The sequence below is a fragment of the Haematobia irritans genome, chromosome 1, assembly GCF_050003625.1.
Source record: "Haematobia irritans isolate KBUSLIRL chromosome 1, ASM5000362v1, whole genome shotgun sequence".
NCBI lineage: Eukaryota > Metazoa > Arthropoda > Insecta > Diptera > Muscidae > Haematobia > Haematobia irritans.
Genome location: NC_134397.1, coordinates 50,221,632 through 50,243,369, shown reverse-complemented (window position 1 = coordinate 50,243,369; position 21,738 = coordinate 50,221,632). Strand labels below are relative to the sequence as shown.

Genomic DNA, 21,738 nt, shown 5'->3' with positions numbered 1-21,738 from the left:
TTAGATTTCAACTGTCATGTTCCATATAAAACCCTCTATTATTTATAAAATATTGTAAAGAAAGTTTCCCGGGAAAGTGGGAGCGAAAAAATAGCAAATTCCGGGATCACGTTCCCGAAAAAAAACCCATTGGCAACGCTGGAGAAATTGCATCAAATTTCGATCGAATGCCGTGATCCAAACTTTTAATCGTATCGACAATTTTTTCGATACGATTATGAATTCGATATCGAATGCCGTGATTAGCACCCAGATTGTTGAGGGTCTAAAATACCAGTATATTTACATTTTCGGGCAAATCGTTTAAAAACTACGGCTTCTAGAAGCCCAAGGAGTTAAATTGGGGGCTATACTGAAACATGGCGCGATACACACCATATTTGGCTGACATATTTGTGGTCCTAAAATACCTAGGTTTCCAATTTCAGGCAAAGTGGATAAAAACTACAGATTCTATCAGCCCAAGAAATAAAACATGGATCAATTCTCACCATTTTCGACACACCTCTAAAGGTCCTCAAATACCTCTAGAATTAAACTACGAATTCTACAAGCCCAAGAAGTAAAATCGGGAGATACGTCTATATGGGGGCTATACCAAGACATGGACCGATACGGACCATTTTCGACACACCTCTTTATGGTCCTAAAATACCTCTAAATTTCTAATTTCTGGCAAATTGGATAAAAGCTACGGATTGTAGAAGCCCACGAAATAAAATCGGGATATCGGTCTATATGGGGGTAATACCAAAACATGGACCGATACACCTCATTTTCAACACACCAATTTGTGGTCTTCAAATACCTCTAGATTTCCATTTTCAGGCAAATAGGATTGTAAATACAGTTTCAAGGCGCCCAAAAAGCAATATCGGGAAATCGGTCCATATGGGGGCTATACCAAAACATGGACCGATACTGATTTCCAATTTCAGGCAAACCGGATAGAAAATACACTTTCTAGACGCCCAAGAAGCAAAATCGGGAAATCGGTCCATATGGGGGATATACCAAAACATGGACCGATGGGCACCATTTTCGGTACACTTTTTGATGGTCCTAAAATACCTCTAGATTTCCAATTTCAGACAAATTGAATAAAAAATACAGTTTTTATAAGCCCAAGACTCCAAATCGGGAGGTCGGTTTATATGGGGACTATATCAAAACTTGGACCGATATAGCCCATCTTCGAACTTGGCCTGCCTGCAAACAAAAAACGAATCTGTGCCAAATTTCAGGACGATAGCGCCATTATTGAAGGCTGTAGTGTGATTACAACAGACGGACAGACAGACGGACATGCTTTTATCGTCTTAGAATTTCTCCCTGATCAAGAATATATGTACTTTATATAGTCGGAAATCGATATTTCGATGTGTTACAAACGGAATGACAAACTTATTATACCCCCGTCACCATTCTATGGTGGTGGGTATAAAAAACGGCTGAAAGCAGTACCTTTTTTCACTTTTCAGCAGAGAAAAACGGCTGAAACAGCCAATTTTTTAATTATTTTTTTTTGTGTGAATAGAAAATATTTATTTGAACGGTTAAATTGAAATAGCAAACTTTTTCAGTCGAAAAAAAGCAGTAGTAGATGTTTCCATTTCTCAGCAGAAAATAACGACTGAAATAGCTATTTTTTAATCTTTAACCCTTTTGAGCGTATGAAAAGTTTTAAGTTCAGTTTTATTCAAAACGCATTCTTGAATTATTAACTCACTTTCTTCAATTATACATCAACAGCTCTTAAGGTTGCATCGATAAAAATCGATAAATCCATTCCAACTACCATATCTACATCAGAAAATCCCAAAGTATCAACACCGTTGGATTGCAAATGCCCAAAAAATCAACCAGGCGGTGCTGTTTTTCCCGATGAGTCTGTAGATGCCAACATACATGGTAGCATAGAATTTGAAAATGCCTTACAGAATTTTATCTATGTAAAGTAAGTGGGGAGAATTTTACGCTATGTGGTAGATTGTTACTAATAATATTGATTTTACTTTTGATTTACAGAAAACTACCACCCAAAGAGAATAATAATGACACAATTGAACCAACAAACAAAACTGAGGCCTATCGCACTCGTCGTGCTGCCGAAATGGGCGAACCCTCGGATAGTTTTTTGCTTCGTCATATGAGAGATGCACCCGAAAATGCTATTGCTGCTCTTGAAAAAAATCAGACACGTTTAGATTCGACAGGACAATACTATGAGGTTTTTGTTAATTCGGTTAATGCATCGACCTATGAGTTTACTTTTAAACAATTGAAACATTTCTCATGGTATTTGTTGGATATTCAAGCGTGTCGAGAGCCCGAGGTTGGTAATACTGATAAAAATTGCAGCGATCAAGTTAAAATGTATATACGTACCCTTAAGCTGAGTAAGTTAATCAAAAACAAAAATTCGGAATTTAACATGAGGTTTTAATGCGTTTGTTTCTTTTTTTTATCAATTTTTCAGATGATGTTGACAAAGTGAAAAGTTTATGGGCCCGCACAGAAACAACAAATTCCTCACGAACAAATATACGTCTATTCTGGAGTCAACCGGAAAATCCAAATGGCGCTGTAGTATCCTACACAATATTTTATGTCCTTAAAACACGTGATGAATTTGAAGAAAAGAAATGTGTCACCGAAGTTGACTACATTAATTTCGATTATGAAAATAATGGATATTTATTAACCGATCTGCAAAGCGGCAATTATAGCATAAGAATAAAGACGAATTCTTTGGCCGGTGAAGGTCTAGATTCGGAGACCATATTCGTTCATATACCGGTAAAATTAAAAAAAAAAACAAATGTCTATAGATATATTGAATTTATTTAAAAATTTCTCCTCTTTCCATTTAGCCCACTTCACTGGCACCTAGCATTATCGCTGGCATTGTCTTGGGATCTATAGTGTTGCTTGTATTAATTGGTGTCATTATATATTTACTATTCCGCAAGAGAATAATACCACCGTCGGATTTGAAAATGTTTCCTGCTATGAGTCCCCATTACATTAGCTTACAATACATACCAGATGAATGGGAAGTGGCTAGGGAAAATGTCATACAATTAAGTCCTTTGGGTCAAGGATCTTTTGGCATGGTATATGAGGGTATACTAAAGAGTTGTGAAGATGATACGCCATGTGCCATTAAAACGGTAAATGAAAATGCCACAGACCGTGAACGTATGAATTTCCTTAATGAAGCCTGTGTTATGAAACAATTCGATACTTATCATGTGGTGCGTTTACTGGGTGTTTGCTCTCGTGGTCAACCTGCTTTGGTCATAATGGAATTAATGAAATATGGTGATTTAAAATCGTATTTGCGAGCCCATCGACCAGGCGAACCAGAAGCGATGAGTAATGGTGCTTTAACTTCGCAACCACCAACACTAAGTCGTATCTTTCAAATGGCCATTGAAATTGCCGATGGTATGGCTTATTTGTCAGCCAAGAAATTTGTTCATCGTGATTTGGCGGCCAGAAATTGTATGGTGGCTGCCGATTTAACCGTGAAGATTGGAGATTTTGGAATGACAAGGGATATTTACGAAAATGATTACTATCGCAAGGGCACTAAAGGTAAGAGAAGGGATGGAATGGATTGTAAATTCTTAACTTCATTTTTATTAACTTAAAAAAAGGTAAACTTTTACAATAATTGAAAAAAAAAAAACAAAAACAAATCTAAATTTTTGATGCTGCACTGATTGCTGTTTTTCAGCAGACAAAAACTGCTGTTTTAGCAATTATTTTACAAATAATCTGCTATATTTGAACCAGACGTAATGCTGAGCAGTCAGTAGTGGGCTGAAATTCAATCAATCAATGGTTTTTTTATTTTCCAATAACATGTGTAAACAATAAATGATCACATGTTTATTTCTTAACCCTTGTGCACTCTTTGGGTCAATTTGACCCAACTTTGATTTTAATATATAATTTTTATTACGTTATTATTAAAATATTTCCATAATCCGCTATAGTTGTTATAGTAGAAAAAAACTTTAGCTATTACAACTAATACAGTTTTGAACGCTTTCCCTTGTTCAGCAAATAAAAACTGCTGTTTTAACAAACTTTTTTACAGTTTTTTTCTTTTATTTTTTATTTTATTTTTATTTTTTTTATTATTTATTCAATATATTATTTCATTACAATTCATAGTATGCCTCAGCGCCACATTTGGCTTTGTAGAGGCTAGCTGGCAATTAACACTTGCAACAATCCAATTTAAATTACAATCCTATTGACAAATGCTATAAGTACAAAATCAATTCAAAAAACAACAACAATGATTAAATTCAATTTAATTTAATTACATTGGGTATTTTAGTTTGAAGTTATGCGTGTTAAAACATTAGACGTATTTCAAGGTTGTCTATAAAATATGCTTTCAGTTCCTTCTTGAAGGAATTTAATGCCGATATTTACTTTAAATAAGGATATTATATTCGGATTAGGATATTATATCCACCATAGTATGGGGGCTATATTAACTTTGTCATTCCGTTTGTAACACATCGAAATATTGCTCTAAGACCCCATAAAGTATATATATTCTGGGTCGTGGTGAAATTCTGAGTCGAAATTCTGAGTAAGCATGTCCGTCCGTCCGTCTGTTGAAATCACGCTAACTTCCGAACGAAACCAGCTATCGACTTGAAACTTGGCACAAGTAGTTGTTATTGATGTAGGTCGGATGGTATTGCAAATGGGCCATATCGGTCCATTTTTACGTATAGCCGATCCCCAGATTTGACCTCCGGAGCCTCTTAGAGGAGCAAAATTTATGCGATCCAGTTGAAATTTGGTACATGGTGTTAGTATATGGTCTCTAACAACCATGCAAAAATTGGTCGACATCGGTCCATAATTATATATGTAGGAAACTTTCTTTTGATTTTTATTTATAATGAAGTTTATTGAATAATTTCCTTACAAGTAGTAAAAATAATAAAGGATGAGTTAATTCACTTAAAATTATGCTTAAAGACTACTTCTTTTCTCGTTCACGGTCTAAGAGAGAGTGTTCTTGAGGAAGGCTGTACAAGTACTAGTAAGCGTCAAGTTACTGTTCACTGTCTGTCTTTGTATGCAACAAGGTTGCCATCCTACAACCGGCCCTCCTGACGGCAATACGCCCCGGATTGCAGAACCCACGGCTTCATGTTCTCAGCTACCGTCGATGTTCTGTTGGGTCCCTCATGCTCTCCGACTTTCTCCACTTCGTACCTTCCATGTCGTGACACTCTCGTTATCTTGTATGGTCCCAAAAATTTACCTCTCAGCTTTAAACCAGTACCAAACTGGGTACGCTTAATCGCGACCAGATCATTCTCCTTATACACGGTCTCTGGCTTTCGTCTTTCATTGAAGGTTTTGCAATTCTCATTCTGAATAGCGGTTATATTCTCTCTTGCCGAAGTTCTCACTTCCTCTCTTTCCTGGCAAAAATCCATCATCAATTCCGCTTCTAGAATTTCTCTCAAGTCAGGGTTCTCTTCACGTCTCATCTCAACTCCGGTTAACAATTTGAATGGTGACACCTTAGTACTTCTTGGTGGTGTACTATTTATCATCATCTGCACTTTACGGACGTGCTTATACCAACTCTTTGGGTCTTCTTGGCAACATTTCGCAATCATGGGTACTACAATTCGATGTATCCTCTCGACTTGACCATTGCCTCTAGGTACCCCTGTCGCTATCATCAAATGCTGTATTCCAGCTTCTTCGCAATACTTCTCAAAATTTGTGGACGTAAATGCTGTCCCGCGATCCGTAATTATCCGAACTGGATTTCCAAATATAGCAGCCTGTCTCTCTAGACATTCTAAAACAGCGTTAGTATCCGTTGACTTTGTGGGATAAAGCCACACAAACTTCGTGAATGCGTCTATAACAACTAAAATGTGATTATAAGCCTTACTCGTCGTTTCCATTGGTCCAACATGATCAATGTGATAGGTTTCCAAAGGTCGGGCTTCTTTATCAATCGGATTCAAAAATCCTTCCTTTCTTCCACTCTTAGCGTCCGTGATGATGCACTGCACACAACTTCGCACGATCCTCTCAACTTTCTGGGTAAGTCCTGGAATAAAATATTGTTTTTGCACTAAATCTTTTGTCTTGGTCACCCCAAAGTGACCTTGTTTATGCGCCATCGTTATTATCTCGTCTTCCATTTGATGTGGAACCACTATTAATTCCGTTGTAGGGTCTTTGAAAATTACACCATTCTTCAAATAATAGTCCTCATAAGGACCCTTCTCCAAAACAGATCTTACAGCTCTTGTCCATTCGTCCTTCAACTGGGCATCTTTAAGTCTATGACTCAAACTGCTCTCCACCAAAAGACACGACACCCTACTCAATGCATCTACGTGCCTCATCTTGGTTCCGGATCGGTGTTCAATCTTGTAATCAAAGTCTTGTAAAAACATTGCCCATCTAGAAACTCGTGGTGGAACATCAGCTTTACTCATTGTCATCTTAAATGCGTTACAATCGGTAATAATTTTAAATGGTATCCCCAATAAATAAATGCGCCATTTTTTCAGAGCTTCTACGATTGCAAGAACTTCCAACTCGTAGGAGTGGTACCTTTCTTCATACGGCTTGGTTCTTCGACTCATAAATTGTATCGGATGCATCTGCTGATCCTCTGAGTCCTTCTGCAAAAGCATTGCACCATATCCAAACTTACTCGCATCCGCATGTACCTCAGTGACCGCATTCGGATTAAATAATTTCAACACAGGTGCACTCACAAGAGCATCTTTCAATTGTTGACACGCAGCCAAAACTTCATCGGTTATCTTAAATGTTGTCTTCTTTCTCAATAAATCCGTCAACGGCTTCGCAATAATTGCATATTCACAAATGAATCTTCGAAAATACGTCGTTAGTCCAAGAAATCGTTCTACGGTCTTACTGTTGGAAGCGGGTGAACCTGAAACAAACCTTGTAATCGCTTTAAGTGAAACACGCGCTCAGTTTGATGTACAAAAGGAGAGTGAAAAAACAAAGTTTTTATTCAAACTATAATGTTGCCATATAGATACGAAATATTTACATATGTAATAAATGATGTTGCTAATTTAGCGTGTAAATAAATTTTTCAATTCCAACATCCTCACTAAAAATTTATTTACTATTTCAAATTCAATAAATTAGTAAATTGATTAAATTTTACATGAACAAGAGGCTTTGTGAAAACATCTGCCACATTATCTTCGGAGCATACATAACTTAAAGAAATTTTGTTCAAATCTACATTATCTCTTATGAAGTGGTACCTCACATCTATGTGTTTGGTTCTTGGATGAAACGATCCGTTCATAGCGAGATGAATTGCGCTTTGATTATCGCAAAATAGACGAATTGGCTCAAGCTGACGCTGCATTAACTCTTCTTCCAAACATTTCAGCCATAGAACTTCTTGAATCGCCATTCCCATTGACATATACTCGGCCTCACAAATCGAAAGTGCAGTTGTTTGTTGTTTTTTAGAGCCCCATGCTATCGGTCCGCCTTTCTTCATCAAAACGTAACCACTTACTGATTTCCTTCCTTGTAGGTCCGCCGCATAATCTGCATCACAAAAACATGTAGTTTCAAAACTCGATTTCTTTTTAAATGTCAATTTGCAATTCATGGTACCCTTCAAGTACCGTAAAATCCGCTTTGCTGCTATCCAATGTTGTGTTTCGTAGCTGTTGTTAAAACGACTTAGCAGATTTACAGCAAAACTTATATCAGGCCTGGAAACCTGAGCTGCAAATAGCAAACTACCGATTAAATTTTGATATGGATACTTTTCTTCTTTCGAATGCGCTGTTTGTTCACTTTTCTGGAATTTTACGTTTGCATCCATTGGAGTAGAAACTGGATTGCAAGAAACCATATCAAATCGCTCCAACAATTTTTTAATATATGCCATTTGATCGATTGTTACATATTGACCAGGGACATAATCAATATTCACGCCTAGAAATGATTTCGCTGGTCCAAGGTCCTTCATTTTAAAATCATTCATCAATTGTTGAATCAAAGTATTTTTAATCTCTTCAGATTTCCATAAAACAATCATGTCATCTACATAAACTGCTAAAATGACCATATTTTCTGTATTTTCATTGATAACGTAAACACATTGATCTGTTTTAAGTTGACGCATTCCTAAAGCCCTCAACTTTCCACTTAGCTTTTTATTCCACATTCTGGATGCCTGTTTTAAACCATACAATGGTTTATTCAACTTTAAAACTTGGTTGTTATTAATTTGTATTCCATCAGGGGGTTCAATGAAAATGTCGTCTTCTAAATTTCCTTGGAGGAAAGCGGTACAAACATCTAAGTGATTGATTTTGAAATCTAATTCCAGGGCAAGCGTTAATAAGAAACGAAGTGTGTTGTATCTCATCACTGGAGCGTATGTCTCCTGATAATCTATGCCGCTACGCTGGGCACAACCCCTTGCCACTAATCTGGCCTTATATTTGACATTGCCCGTTTCATCAATTTTCTTTTTAAAAACCCATCTTGTTGACAACTTTTTAAATTCACTTTTGTCTTCAACTATATTCCAAGTATTGTTTTCTAATAATGACTTGTACTCACTGTTTATCGCCTCCAACCAATGTTTGTTTTCATTACAGTTTACAGCTTCATAGTAATCCATTGGATCCTCCACACTTCCATATGTTAAAAACGTCACATAGTCATCCATACGCGTTGGTTTTCTTATTCTTGTGGAACGACGCGGAGTGTCACATACTTCATCTTGTTGTTGAGGAATGATACTATTTTCTGTGACTGTGTTTTCAACTGAATTAATATTTTCATCAGAATTTTCAACTGGATTAGAATTTTCTTTCACATATATCCTCACTAAATTCTGATCCTGTTCTCTTAAAATACTTTTGTTATCATATTCGGGTTTTGAAAAATACATTTTATCCTCAATAAAAGTTACATTACGGCTTATGTGCATTTTGTTCGTTTCAGGTTCATACAATCTGTACGCTTTTGAACTTTTACTGTATCCAACGAATACACATTTCTTTGATCGTGGATCCCATTTTCGCCTTAACTCTTTTGGTGTCATCACCATCGCTACACAGCCAAACACACGCAAATAATTTAAGTTTTGTGGTTTTCCACTCCACACTTCTTCGGGTGACTTTCCGTTTAAATTCTTTTTCGGGGTCAAATTTAACAAATAAGCTGCGGTGTTAGTCGCTTCTGCCCAAAATTCTTTATCCATATTTGCATCATACAACATAGTTCGAGCTTTTTCCACAAGGCTTCTATTCATACGCTCTGCTTTGCCGTTTTGTTGCGGGCTATACGGTGCTGACGTTTGATGCAAAATCCCACTGTCGTTACAAATCTGTTTTAGTTGTTTGTTTATGTATTCTAAGCCATTATCTGATCTAAGGATTTTAATGCGTTTGCCCGTTTGATTTTCCACTAGATTTTTAAAATCTTGAAATATTTTTGGCACCTCAGATTTACGTTTCATCATATAAACAAATACTTTATTTGAAAAATCATCAAAAAACAGTACGTAGTATTCTGCGCCACCAATAGACTGCTGCTCCATTTTTCCACAAACATCTGTATGAATAATTTGCAAAATATCATCTGTTTTTGTTGATGACGACTTGTATGGTGGACGGATTTGTTTTCCTAATAAGCACGATTCACAAATTGCTGGCTTAGAAACTTCCAAAGACTCAGCATCCAAATTTTCATCGGCATTTTTAATTACACTCATGTCACCAGGGTGACCCATACGCTTATGAAGAATTTCTTTACTAACTGCTGCAAAATTTCTTGTGTGTACATTAATTTGATACAATTTTCCTTTTTTGTGAGCTTCTAAATACAATTCTCCATTTTTTGCAATTTGACATTTATCACCATTAAACATAACTTCCAAACCGTTTTCTGTAAGCTGACTCACTGATATCAAATTCGCCGAAAGTTCTGGTACCAACAATGCATTTTGTATTGTTATGGACTCCAAATTATTTTTTACTTTATGTTGGATTCTTACATTACCAATACCAAGAACTTTTACTTTGTGGTCGTTAGCTACGGTGACAGTATCATCAACGTCAAATTTTTTTAAACTCACAAATACATCCTCAGAATTCACCATGTGTGTTGTAGCGCCAGAATCGATTAACCATGCGTCGTCGGCTCTGCTGAAGTTTTCTGCAAACTTCGCTGCTAATGTTTTTTCATTATTGCCGCCATTTTTCTTTTTCTTTGGCGCTTTACAAAATTTTGCAATGTGTCCCTCTTTTTTGCAATTGAAGCAAATGGTTATCTTATTCCCATCCGGAAATTTTTTACCTTTTTTATTTGCATAAAAAACTGATTCGGCCGTAACACTGAAATTATTGTACGCATCAAAATCTTGCAATAATTTTGTTTTTATTGTGTCTGCTGTAACCTTGGTGTTACTACTTTCAATTGCCATTATCATTGGACCAAAATGTTCAGGTAAACCGCTTAACAAAAGGCTTCCAACCCACTCTTCATTTACTTTAAATCCAATTTGGTTGAGTTTCTGGGCGGTGTCTATAATTGTGTTGACATACTCACTAATGTCTTTACAATTAACCAATTGTGTTGTTGTAAGCTTCCTTAATAGTCCACACCGGCGCGTTAATCCGGAGTCATCAAAGGTTGTTTTGAGCTTATCCCAAATGTCTTTTGCCGTTGAGACATCTTGGATATGTACATATAAACTTGGTGATATGTACAAAACCAACCTGGACATGGCCTTCTCCTTGACAGCTGCATCTTGCTCCGTACCAGTAACAGCTTGCCAAAAACCTTGCAGCTTCATCGCGTGCTCCACAGCAAACTTCCACTGATGGTAGTTTTCCCTACCACTCAGCTTTTCAATTTCGATTACCTTCTCCATTATGCGATTCCTGGGCCCATAACCTGTTGGAAGCGGGTGAACCTGAAACAAACCTTGTAATCGCTTTAAGTGAAACACGCGCTCAGTTTGATGTACAAAAGGAGAGTGAAAAAACAAAGTTTTTATTCAAACTATAATGTTGCCATATAGATACGAAATATTTACATATGTAATAAATGATGTTGCTAATTTAGCGTGTAAATAAATTTTTCAATTCCAACACTTACGATCAGACGGCACTGGGAAATTCTTAACTGAAATAATCTTATCCTCATCAGGCCTAATAGAACTATCTTCTATGACATATCCCAAGAAATGCACTTTCGTTCTCAAAATTTGACTCTTCCTCCACTTTATCTTTAATCCGCTCAAAGACGCTCTCTCCAAAACTAATTCCAATTTTTGCAACCCTTCTATCATATCCTTGGCTGGAATAATGATATCGTCCATGTACACTACTATCGTACCATCTTGTATCAAATCTTGTAACACAGCAAAAATAAATCTTGTAAACACAGCAGGAGAATTTGTAATGCCAAATGGGACATACCGAAATTCGTATTGCCCATTGTGCGTTACAAACGATGTGTACTTCCTAGACGACTTCTCCATAGGTACGTGAAAAAAACCATTCACTAAATCCAATGTCGTATACACCTTGGCACTCTGCAACTTATCAAGTACATCGTCAATTAAAGGCATTGGGAAATGATCTCGAATTATCTTCTCATTCAGCTTTCGATAGTCGCAGCATAGTCGCTTTGACCCGTCTTTCTTTGAAACTAATACCACTGGGGAAGCATATTCTGATGTGCTCGGCACTATGATCCCTTCATGCAACCAATGCTTTACTTGTTGCTCCACTATTTCCTGATCGGAAATCGGCATTCGTCTTGCGCGTTGGTAAATTGGTGTATCGTCTTTTAAAATCAATTTCATCTCAATCGGGCTTTTCACACCACTTCTTGGTTTATACCCATTCACTAATTTTTTCACGTTTGTCAAAATGTCTCCATCTAGATGACCCAGATCAACATCATCATCATCTCCGTGGTCTACTTCAAAATTAAGGCAAATGCTACCAAATTCTTCCAAAAATAGATTTCTCTCTGATGGTTTTCGAATTGTAATTTCTCCATCTTTCATGTTCATTTCAGTTCTCAAAAGTAGGCTATTTCCAATCATTATCGAATGATTTACGTCACGCTCAGCGACGATATAAAACGTAACATCGAAATTCTCGCCATCTATAATTATCTCAGAATTAAAACGACCCATCGTAGCAATTCCACTGTCGCCTATGCCTCGTAGCACCACTTTCTCTGGCACAAAATTCACTTCGCCAAGTAGGAATAACGTATCAAACCTCATTATGCAAATGTCACATCCAGTATCAATTAAAGCAGACAACTTCTTGCCTTTTATAGTCACGTCTTTAAAAATTAAATTCGAACCTTTCTGCACCATGTTCGCTTGTCTCTTCTCATTCGTCTCAGGTCCTTGTTTCACTTCTTCACATTCAAATGAACGATGTCCATATTTTTGGCATTTAAAACATTTGTAATCTTTAACAGAACAATCTCTAGCCAAATGTGACTTTCCACCGCATTTAAAACATTTCCTCTGGTCTTGCGTCTTTTCGACATGTCCACTATTATTCTTCGCAGCACTCGAATTAGAAAATTTCGCTCTATTTAATGATTGAGGATTTTGTCTAATTTTCTCATAAATCGAAATTTGCTTTTTCAGGCCCCTTATGTCATTCGCCTCGTATAGCACTGTCTTACCGACTCTGGAATCCGGAATACCTTCAATGAAATATTCAATTATACTTTTTTCGTCTACGTCAGATTGTTTTGCTATCTCCATCATGCTATACAAATAAACAAGCAAGCTCTCATCTTTCTGCAAACGTCGGTTACGCAGTTTGTTATGAACTTGAGCCGCCGATAACGTCGAACCAAATTCTGCTAACAATGACTGCTTTAACAACTCCCAGTTGGTTATACCTCTTTGACTTCGTATGAATGACTTTGCCGCACCAATTAGCAATTGCTTACCATAAACAAATTTTTGCAAATTAGACCAACTAACAATTTCGGCCATTTCCTCAAATTCTTGTAGCCATTGGTCAATATCAGGTGACGAAGTTCCATTAAATTCAGTCAGGCTATCTTTAACTTCTTTTAGGGTATACATACTCTTCGCAACAGAATCTTCTCGAACAAAGCCATGCAGTGGGCTCTGATCCTCCAAGGAATTACAGTCATCTTGCCGCTCACCATCGTCAACGGTCATCTCAGTCAGTAAATCCAACTCAAAATGTCTTAACAATCTTTCTTGTAATTCGGCCTTTAAGCCCTGCGTACTTAAACCCAACTCTGCTAATTTCCCTCTCAAAGCCTCCACAGTCATCCCTAAAACACTCTCTCGGTCCATGTCCGACATTTTTATCAATTATTTAACTTATAATGAAATCAAAATTGACAAAATAATTTTAGGAAATATAGATAATTAAAATCAATTTAAAATACAAAAATTATACAAAGCAAAATAAAACTAGAATACTCTCACCAATATTCTCTACAAAATTAAATTCGTCTTTACAAAGCATAAATCAACATAGACATCAAAACAGCTCCGCTTCCTTCACTCCGTTCTGCTTGCGTCTTTGCTTTTGCGCACACACAGCAAAATCTCTTCTCTCAACACGGCAAACTTCTCTGTACCACGGCAAAATTCTTCTCAATACCACGGCAAAATTCTTCTCAATACCACGGCAAAATTCTTCTTCTTGACAACAGCAATTAAGCTCTTCACTAACACAGCTAAACGCTCTTCACAAATACAGCTTACAACAGCTCTTCACAAACTCGGCAACACGGCCCTTCACAATACAGCTCACAAGCTTTTCCCAAGTACAGCAACAAAACTTTTTCGCCCTTAAGCAGTTTTCTTCTTTCTGGATTCTTCTTTATTTTCGGCAAACTTCTCAGCCGTTTTTTCAAACTTTTTCGTCTCGGCAACACAAACTCTATTTTTTAGTGTACATACAATGGCGTGATGTACATAAAAAATGGTCTCTCTCACACACTCTGTCTCTCTCTTATCTCGACCAACCCTTATTTTCAAAAAGTAACGACGTTTTCAACCAACTACTTGTGCTTCACTCATACACACACATATGTCCATCGATGTTAGTGATCGCTTTAGCTTCAATCTGAATTTCACAACAAGACTGTCTGTGCATGCCCGCGCAAAATGCCTTCGAGATTCTTGTTTCAGTGAATTTCACAACTCAATAGCAAACTTTTTGTTGTTGTTGGTTCTTTATTGTCTTACTATGCTTAACACAGAGTTTTACTATGTTACTTTTTATAATTGCTTCTTTTTCACAACTTCACAAAATTCTTTTTGGTCGAGTCTCTTTAATTAACAAACATAAGCTTTTTCTTTTTCTTTTCGTCTCAGCTTCTTAGTCTTTTCACCACACAATTCAATAGAATTACTCGACTCCTTTATCCTCGGTCGAGCCCCCAAAGTTTGTAGGAAACTTTCTTTTGATTTTTATTTATAATGAAGTTTATTGAATAATTTCCTTACAAGTAGTAAAAATAATAAAGGATGAGTTAATTCACTTAAAATTATGCTTAAAGACTACTTCTTTTCTCGTTCACGGTCTAAGAGAGAGTGTTCTTGAGGAAGGCTGTACAAGTACTAGTGAGCGTCAAGTTACTGTTCACTGTCTGTCTTTGTATGCAACAAGGTTGCCATCCTACATATATAGCCCCCATATAAACCGATCCCCAGATTTGACGTTCGGAGCCTCTTGGAAGAGCAAAATTCATCTGATTCTGTTGAAATTTGGTACGTGGTGTTAATATATGGCCTCAAACACCCATGCAAAAATTGGTCGAAATCTGTTGAAATTTGGTACGTGGTGTTAATATATGGCCTCAAACACCCATGCAAAAATTGGTCGAAATCGGTCCATAATTATATATAGACCCCATATAAACCAATCACCAGATTTGACCTTCGGAGTCCTTTAGAAGAGCAAAATTCATCCGATTCGGTTGAAATTTGGTACGTGATGTTAGTATATGGTCTCTAATATCCATTCAGGAATTGGTCCATACCGGTACCTAATTATATATAGCCCCCTTATAAACCGATCCCCAGATTTGACCTCCGGTGCCTTTGGAGAAGCAAAATTCATGCAATCTGATTGAAATTTAGTACGTGGTGTTAGTATATGGTCTCTAACAACCATGCAGGTATTCATATCAGTCCATAATTATATATAGCCCCCATATAAACCGATCCCGAGCCCCTTGGAGGAACAAATTTCATCCGTGTCAGTTGAAATTTGGTACATTGTGCTAGTATATGGCCGTTAATGACCATGCCTAACTAGGTCCATATTGGTCTATAGTTATATATAGCCCTCAGATAAATCGATCACCAATCACACAAAATTTGGTCCATATCAAGTTCATAACTGTATATAGGATCCATATAAGCGAACCCCATATATCAATTCTGGCTCTCTAAGTACCGTGCAAAAGTCCATATCGATTCGTAATTATTTGTAGACTTTCCTATATATACCTTTTTTTGTCTAATATATACCACGTATGGACTAACTCAGAATTTAGAAAACGATGTTAAGAAGTTTTAAGATACCTTGCCATCGGTAAGTATTACCACAATCCAAGTAATTACATTGTGGATGACAGTCTTTCGTAAAGGTTTCTACGCAATCCATGGTGGCCGTATATACTTGTTATTAATTAACTTAATATTTTTTTAATAGTCAACAAAATTGATTTTCCTCATTCTGATAGCAAAAACTATGGTGGAGTTTTTCATGTTTATTTTGAAAGGAATGGGTACACTCATAGAAAAAAGTCTGCAGCAGTCTGCTGTTATACAAATTATAAAATTTTTATGTTATAAATGTTTCCCCAAAGCCTATTTAAGAACTTTTTTTTGTATATTTTTGCACTGTAATATACTTACAAACTCTTAAATGCGACCGACAAACATTTTCTTTGCTGTTATGCCTCAATTTGATAAATATTCAGATTTTTGGGCAAAAACTATATATATTCTTAAAATATTGTTTTAATTCTGTTAAGATAGTCCGTAAGTTGAGATTTTTATTTGTTTCAGCCAAACTAAACATGTTTTAGTGTAATCGAGCTTAAAAAATAGCAGACAATGTTTGCTATTTCAGCAATTTTCCTTTCCTATTTCCCTTCTTCAGCAGACATTTTAGCACACTTTTTTTTTTTATTTTATTTAAATTTTCGAATTCGAAGCCTCAGGTGGCCAATTTAACATAAATTACAATAAGACTACAAAAACATTTTAAATTAAAATTAATTAAATTAAGATAAAAATAAAAGCTTTAACTAATTATAATATTATATTAAACAGAATAATCTTCTAAATTAATAGGGACTTATCATGACTATCTATTCGTTTATTTTTTTATTTTTTTATTTTTTATTTTTATTTTTATTTTATTTTATTTTTTTTTTTTTTTTGTTTTTTTTTGTTTTTTACTTTGAGTTATATATATTATATTATTTTATAAAAAGAGTAATAAATTCGACTTAAAGTTATATAACCTATTTCTGCGAAACAAAACTACTCCTAAAACTACTTTTCTGCTGTTTCTACTAACAAATTTCTTTGGGTTACGGGTGTTAATTGAATTTTATTAATATTTTTTTTTTTTCAAAAAAAAAAAATATATGAATAAAAAAACTTCTTCTACCAAAAAAAAAACTAGAATTTCTAGAATACTTTTTAATTTATTTATTTCCTACATTTTTGATTGTAAATTATATTTTTTGCCCATAGGATTACTTCCCGTACGTTGGATGTCACCTGAGAGTTTAAAGGATGGCGTTTATTCTACTTCTAGTGATGTCTTTAGTTATGGCGTTGTCTTATGGGAAATGGCCACATTGGCAGCACAACCATACCAAGTAAGATACTTTCTATAATAAAACTAAACTGTGAATACTAATTAAAATATTTTTCCCTTGATAGGGATTGGGTAACGATCAAGTGTTACGCTATGTAATTGATGGTGGCGTTATGGAACGTCCAGAGAATTGTCCCGATAAATTATATACCTTAATGCAAAAATGTTGGCAGCATCGGCCTTCGGCAAGACCAACCTTTGTTGAAATCATAAGATATTTGTATGACTCTGCCGATCCACATTTCCGTGAGGTCTCATTCTATAATACCGAAGAGGGTCAACATATATTGGCAAAGGAAATAGCGGGTAGGTTATGCCTTGAAAGAACCAAAAATTATGTTGTTTAATTATTTTTAAATTCTCCAAAATAGATCGAAATCAACGTTCCGGAGATGTATTTGAGGATCCCGAAAATGATATGGAAGATGTAACAACTCCATTGCGTTTAGAAGAATATAATAATTATAAATTGGACAATAACTCTTCCATTGGTCAACGTGGCGATTCGTCCATGATTATGGACGATGATGCTGGTCACTCACCCTACAGGTAAATAAAAATATTAACAAAACTATGAATATACATTTTAACTTCCTAATGTACTATCCTATTCCAGTATCGGTTCACCAATGGTCGTTAGTAGCACACCCGATGAGCAATCACGTGGCAGTTATAGTGTTTCCAGAATTTTACATCCCAATAGTCATCTTCTCAATTCGGCTCCTTCAACATCGGCTGGCCTAAGGAAGCTAGGTTCTAGTTCGACTAGTCAGCAATTAACCCATCCCCACACACATCCACATCACAGAAACCTCTATCAGCCGACACGTTTTGCTCAACAGCAGCTGAGGCAACAACGTGCCGACGATATTGACGCTTATGTTCAACCAGATTTTGAACCGGGTAGTGAAGCAGTCAAACCTGATGCCGAAGAACAAGGCTATGAAATCTATGATCCTAGTCCAAATTATCGTGAACATGTACCAGTGGGTGCTGATGACGATGAAGATGATTTCGGAATTCATTCGACAGCTGGTCAAAATTTGCTTAATCGACCGAAAGGCAGACAAAAGCAACAGGCCACAATAATGCCTTTATCGACGTCCATGCCAGACGATGTTATTGCCCAGCAAGCGGCATCTTCGTTGCATCCCTCTACGGCATCGGCCGCTTCGTCGAATGCCTCTTCGAAAGCGGGAACTGGTAAATATCCAAGTCTAAGGGCCGTTGCAGATTCTGCACGCTCCCGCATGATGAATATGCGTTTGTTTCACAAACGTACAGGAAGCAATGCTAGCCATAAAAGTACAAATTCCAATCCAAATAGCTCAACTGGAGTTGGGGGTAGTATTAATAATCTTGCTCGCACGGGACGAGGTAAGAGTATGAGTGGACAAAATTTGGGTACAATTGAAAGTGGCGGAAGTGGCAGCGCATCGGGAAGTTATGGGGCAAATCCTCGATTCTTCTCCACATCGTCGGGCACAAGTGATAACACCACTTATCGTAGGCTTGACGACAGTGTGGGTGACAATAGCATAATTGGTACAGAGTCCTCGAACACACATAGAATAAGACCTAGATTACATTCAGCTTCAGCATTTATGATGGGTTCATCACATCCAACGTACAAAATGTTGGACGAATCTTTAAATACAACTGGCGCCGCATCTTTAACCGCCGTTGGGGGCGAATCCAATCCCAACTATGAAATCATGCAACCTGGAGGAGCGCCACCCTCTTTGCCGCATCAATCGTTGCTCTCGCCTATGGAAGAGAACACCTCATCGTATGTCATGATGAACGAGCCATCGCAAAATAAAAAAATTCCCCCCGAAATTAGTGCCATGAATATTAGCGATGAAGCTAATTATCAACTAATGTCTCCTTTGATTCCTACAAACGCCCAAACTATGACAACGGCGACACCAACAACAGCCATCTCTGTGCCACCATCAGCGGGAACGACGACGTCAGTATTAGCGCAAACCCCATCAACACCTGCTCAACAAACGCAGCCAGCGGCAATGCAAACAAGTGCCGCCGCCGCCGCCAGTGCAGCAATAATTCCACGGCATTTGGAAGGTGGTGAGAAAACAAATGCCTTATCTTCAAATTCGTCGTCAGCGTCAACGTCTTCGAGTCCCGAAGGCGGGGGGGACGAGGATGATTATATGCAGCCGACAACAGATATACAATTACAAACTATATCATCATTACGGCGACGAAGTAGTAATGATTTAACAACGAAAAATGATCGAAGTCGAAGCCAAAGTAGTAGTAGTGGCAAAAGTGCAACAAACACTGCCTCATCATCAATAATACCAACACCAGCATCACAACAAACACAACCACAACAACAACAGCAGACAGCAAAAACAACGCCATCGACCGCGTTTTCACGTAAGGAGCAATGGTTTAAGGAACAACAGCAAACACCACAGCCTCCGCCCAATGGCTTTGTGGGACGCGAAGCATAAGCATCGATGGATGCAAAAAAAACATCGATGTCGTTTCGAGCAGATGAGATACGAGACTATAAACCAAACATGTATTTATACACCCCGCCCCCAAAACTATTCATTACCTTTCCTTGCTTTTGCCCATATCCATCTCCTTCTAACCTTGTCCCTTCATACAAATAACTAAGGAACACAAATCCATAACCCCCCACACCCCCTCCATATAGAAACAAACAATTTAATCTACTGACTGAGTTGGTTGAATATACAACTGCGTTTGTAAATAATTTTGTGAAAATAAACAAGAAATTCAACAAAAAATACAAGAAAAGAGAAAAAACAAAAATATTAATATATTTATTATGTACATATATAGCATATACTACTACTATACATACGTACTATATATACCTTATACATACATACATATATATTAATTGATATATTTATGTATATATATAAATATTATGTAACCATTACATTATTACGATTATATATTTTTTTTATTAAACAATGAAACATTTTGAATGTTTATACCTAGGAAAGTATACATACGTACATACATAAATAAGAGAACTAACAGTAACAACAACTTAATTATACGCTTAACACTATTAAACGAAATATATAAAGATAAAATATAAAGCAAAACTGTGTATGCATTTTTGATATTTTTATTTGTTTCCGGCCAACTAAAACATGTTTTAGTGTAATCGAGCTTAAAAAAAAGCAAACAGTGACTGCTTTCCCTTTTTCAGCAGACTTTTTGCTTATTTAGCAGATTTTTCTGCTGTGTCTACTACACTCATAGAAAAAAGTCTGCTATAAACAGCAGTCGATGTTTTCTGTTATATTTTTGTACTTCAGGGCCTAATGAACAACAATTTATAAAATGTTTAGGTTATAAATTTTTCCCCAAAGAATATTTAAGAACCAAAAGTAGTTTTTGGTATATTTTTGCACAGTAATATACTTACAAGCTCCTAAATACGATCAGCAAACATTTTGTTTGCTATTAGCCTCAATCCGATAAATCAAATACTATAGATATTCATAAAATATTGTTTTAATTATGTTAGGATAGCTCCTAAGTTGAAATTTTTATTTGTTTTAGCCAAAATAAAACATGTTTTAGTGTAATCGAGCTTAAAAAATAACAGGAAATGTTTGCTATTTCAGCAAACAGTTACTGCTGTCCCTTTTTCAGCAGACTTTCTGCTGTTTTAGCAGACTTTTTTGCTGTCCCTACTAACAAATTTCTTTGGGTGCAGAGTAGTGATACTACTTCGTCAGAGCGTGAATCTTAGTTAGGAAATAAATGAAATGAAAGTAGAGCACTACAATGTGCCTTCATTGGCCTTCCGTTTTTCCAGATATCTGTTATTTCAATGTAACGTGAGGACATACATTGAAGGAATAAGCTATGAACCAAATGACATTCTCTCCCTGTGCTTTAGCATGCATTGATAGTCATCCTTTATTCCATTGTCACATATTGCAGCAAAATTTTGGATTTATTACACATGATCACCTTTAAAAAATAGTAACGGTCACTAACGGGTAGTCGGTCGAATTTTATACCTACCTTTCAGTAAACAAAAAATTTGAATTTAACTAATAAATAAATATATAGCAATGAATTTAAACGACTTATGGCAACCCCATTTTCTTGCCAACGGCAAATGTTGTCTCTAACCAACAAACACAAGGATGAGCATTTTTCGTAGGTAACGCCATATCAATTTGATAGTGAATCCCACCTTCAACATTAGTTCAAATGGCCTTGCATATTGATTGCCTTCAACAAATTTTCCAATGGGTTTGAAACATTAAAATTAAATTTAGTTTGAAAAGTTGAGAAATTGTTACTAACGTGTTGAATTCTACTGTTGAGGGTAATGTCTAATTGTTGTTGAGAACGCGATTTTCTCAACAATTTCTCAAATTGAATTCTAAGCTAATTCTTTGAAAAAATGTTTGAAAACGTATTGAATATAAGCATTTCTCCAATGCTTGTGTTTATTGGGTAGTGCGTACTGTATTTGTCGGCTGCCTGAAAATATGCAAAGAATTTGATTCTCTTTTTTTTACTGTAATGTCAATTTACTGTACAGTACATTTAAATCGTTAGTGTACAGTACATTAGTCACGCCGTCAACCTACCTTCGGAAAAGAAACACGTCTTACAATCATCGGGAGGAGGTTGGCGATGGAACGCTTTTAAACTTTAATAATAACATTTGAACTGAAATTAAAGCGGAAGCGTTGTAAAGGGTGATTTGTTAAGAGCTTGATAACTTTTAAAAAAAAAAAAA

The 21,738-nt window shown here is 36.4% G+C and overlaps 1 protein-coding gene across 6 annotated transcripts in view; it reads left to right on the top strand.

Annotated features, from left to right (window-relative positions):
• Positions 1-20,074, top strand: part of InR (Insulin-like receptor) — a 154,362-nt gene extending 134,288 nt beyond the window's left edge. For all 6 annotated transcript variants that reach the window (XM_075290314.1, XM_075290312.1, XM_075290316.1 and 3 more), the window contains 8 exons: positions 1,753-1,957; positions 2,029-2,399; positions 2,480-2,799; positions 2,874-3,600; positions 16,835-16,962; positions 17,027-17,267; positions 17,333-17,510; positions 17,578-20,074. In XM_075290314.1, coding sequence (XP_075146429.1) covers positions 1,753-1,957; positions 2,029-2,399; positions 2,480-2,799; positions 2,874-3,600; positions 16,835-16,962; positions 17,027-17,267; positions 17,333-17,510; positions 17,578-19,441 — 4,034 coding nt within the window. In that variant the 3' untranslated portion in view covers positions 19,442-20,074. The remainder of the gene's footprint in view (positions 1-1,752; positions 1,958-2,028; positions 2,400-2,479; positions 2,800-2,873; positions 3,601-16,834; positions 16,963-17,026; positions 17,268-17,332; positions 17,511-17,577) is intronic.
• The last annotated feature ends 1,664 nt before the right edge of the window (positions 20,075-21,738 follow it).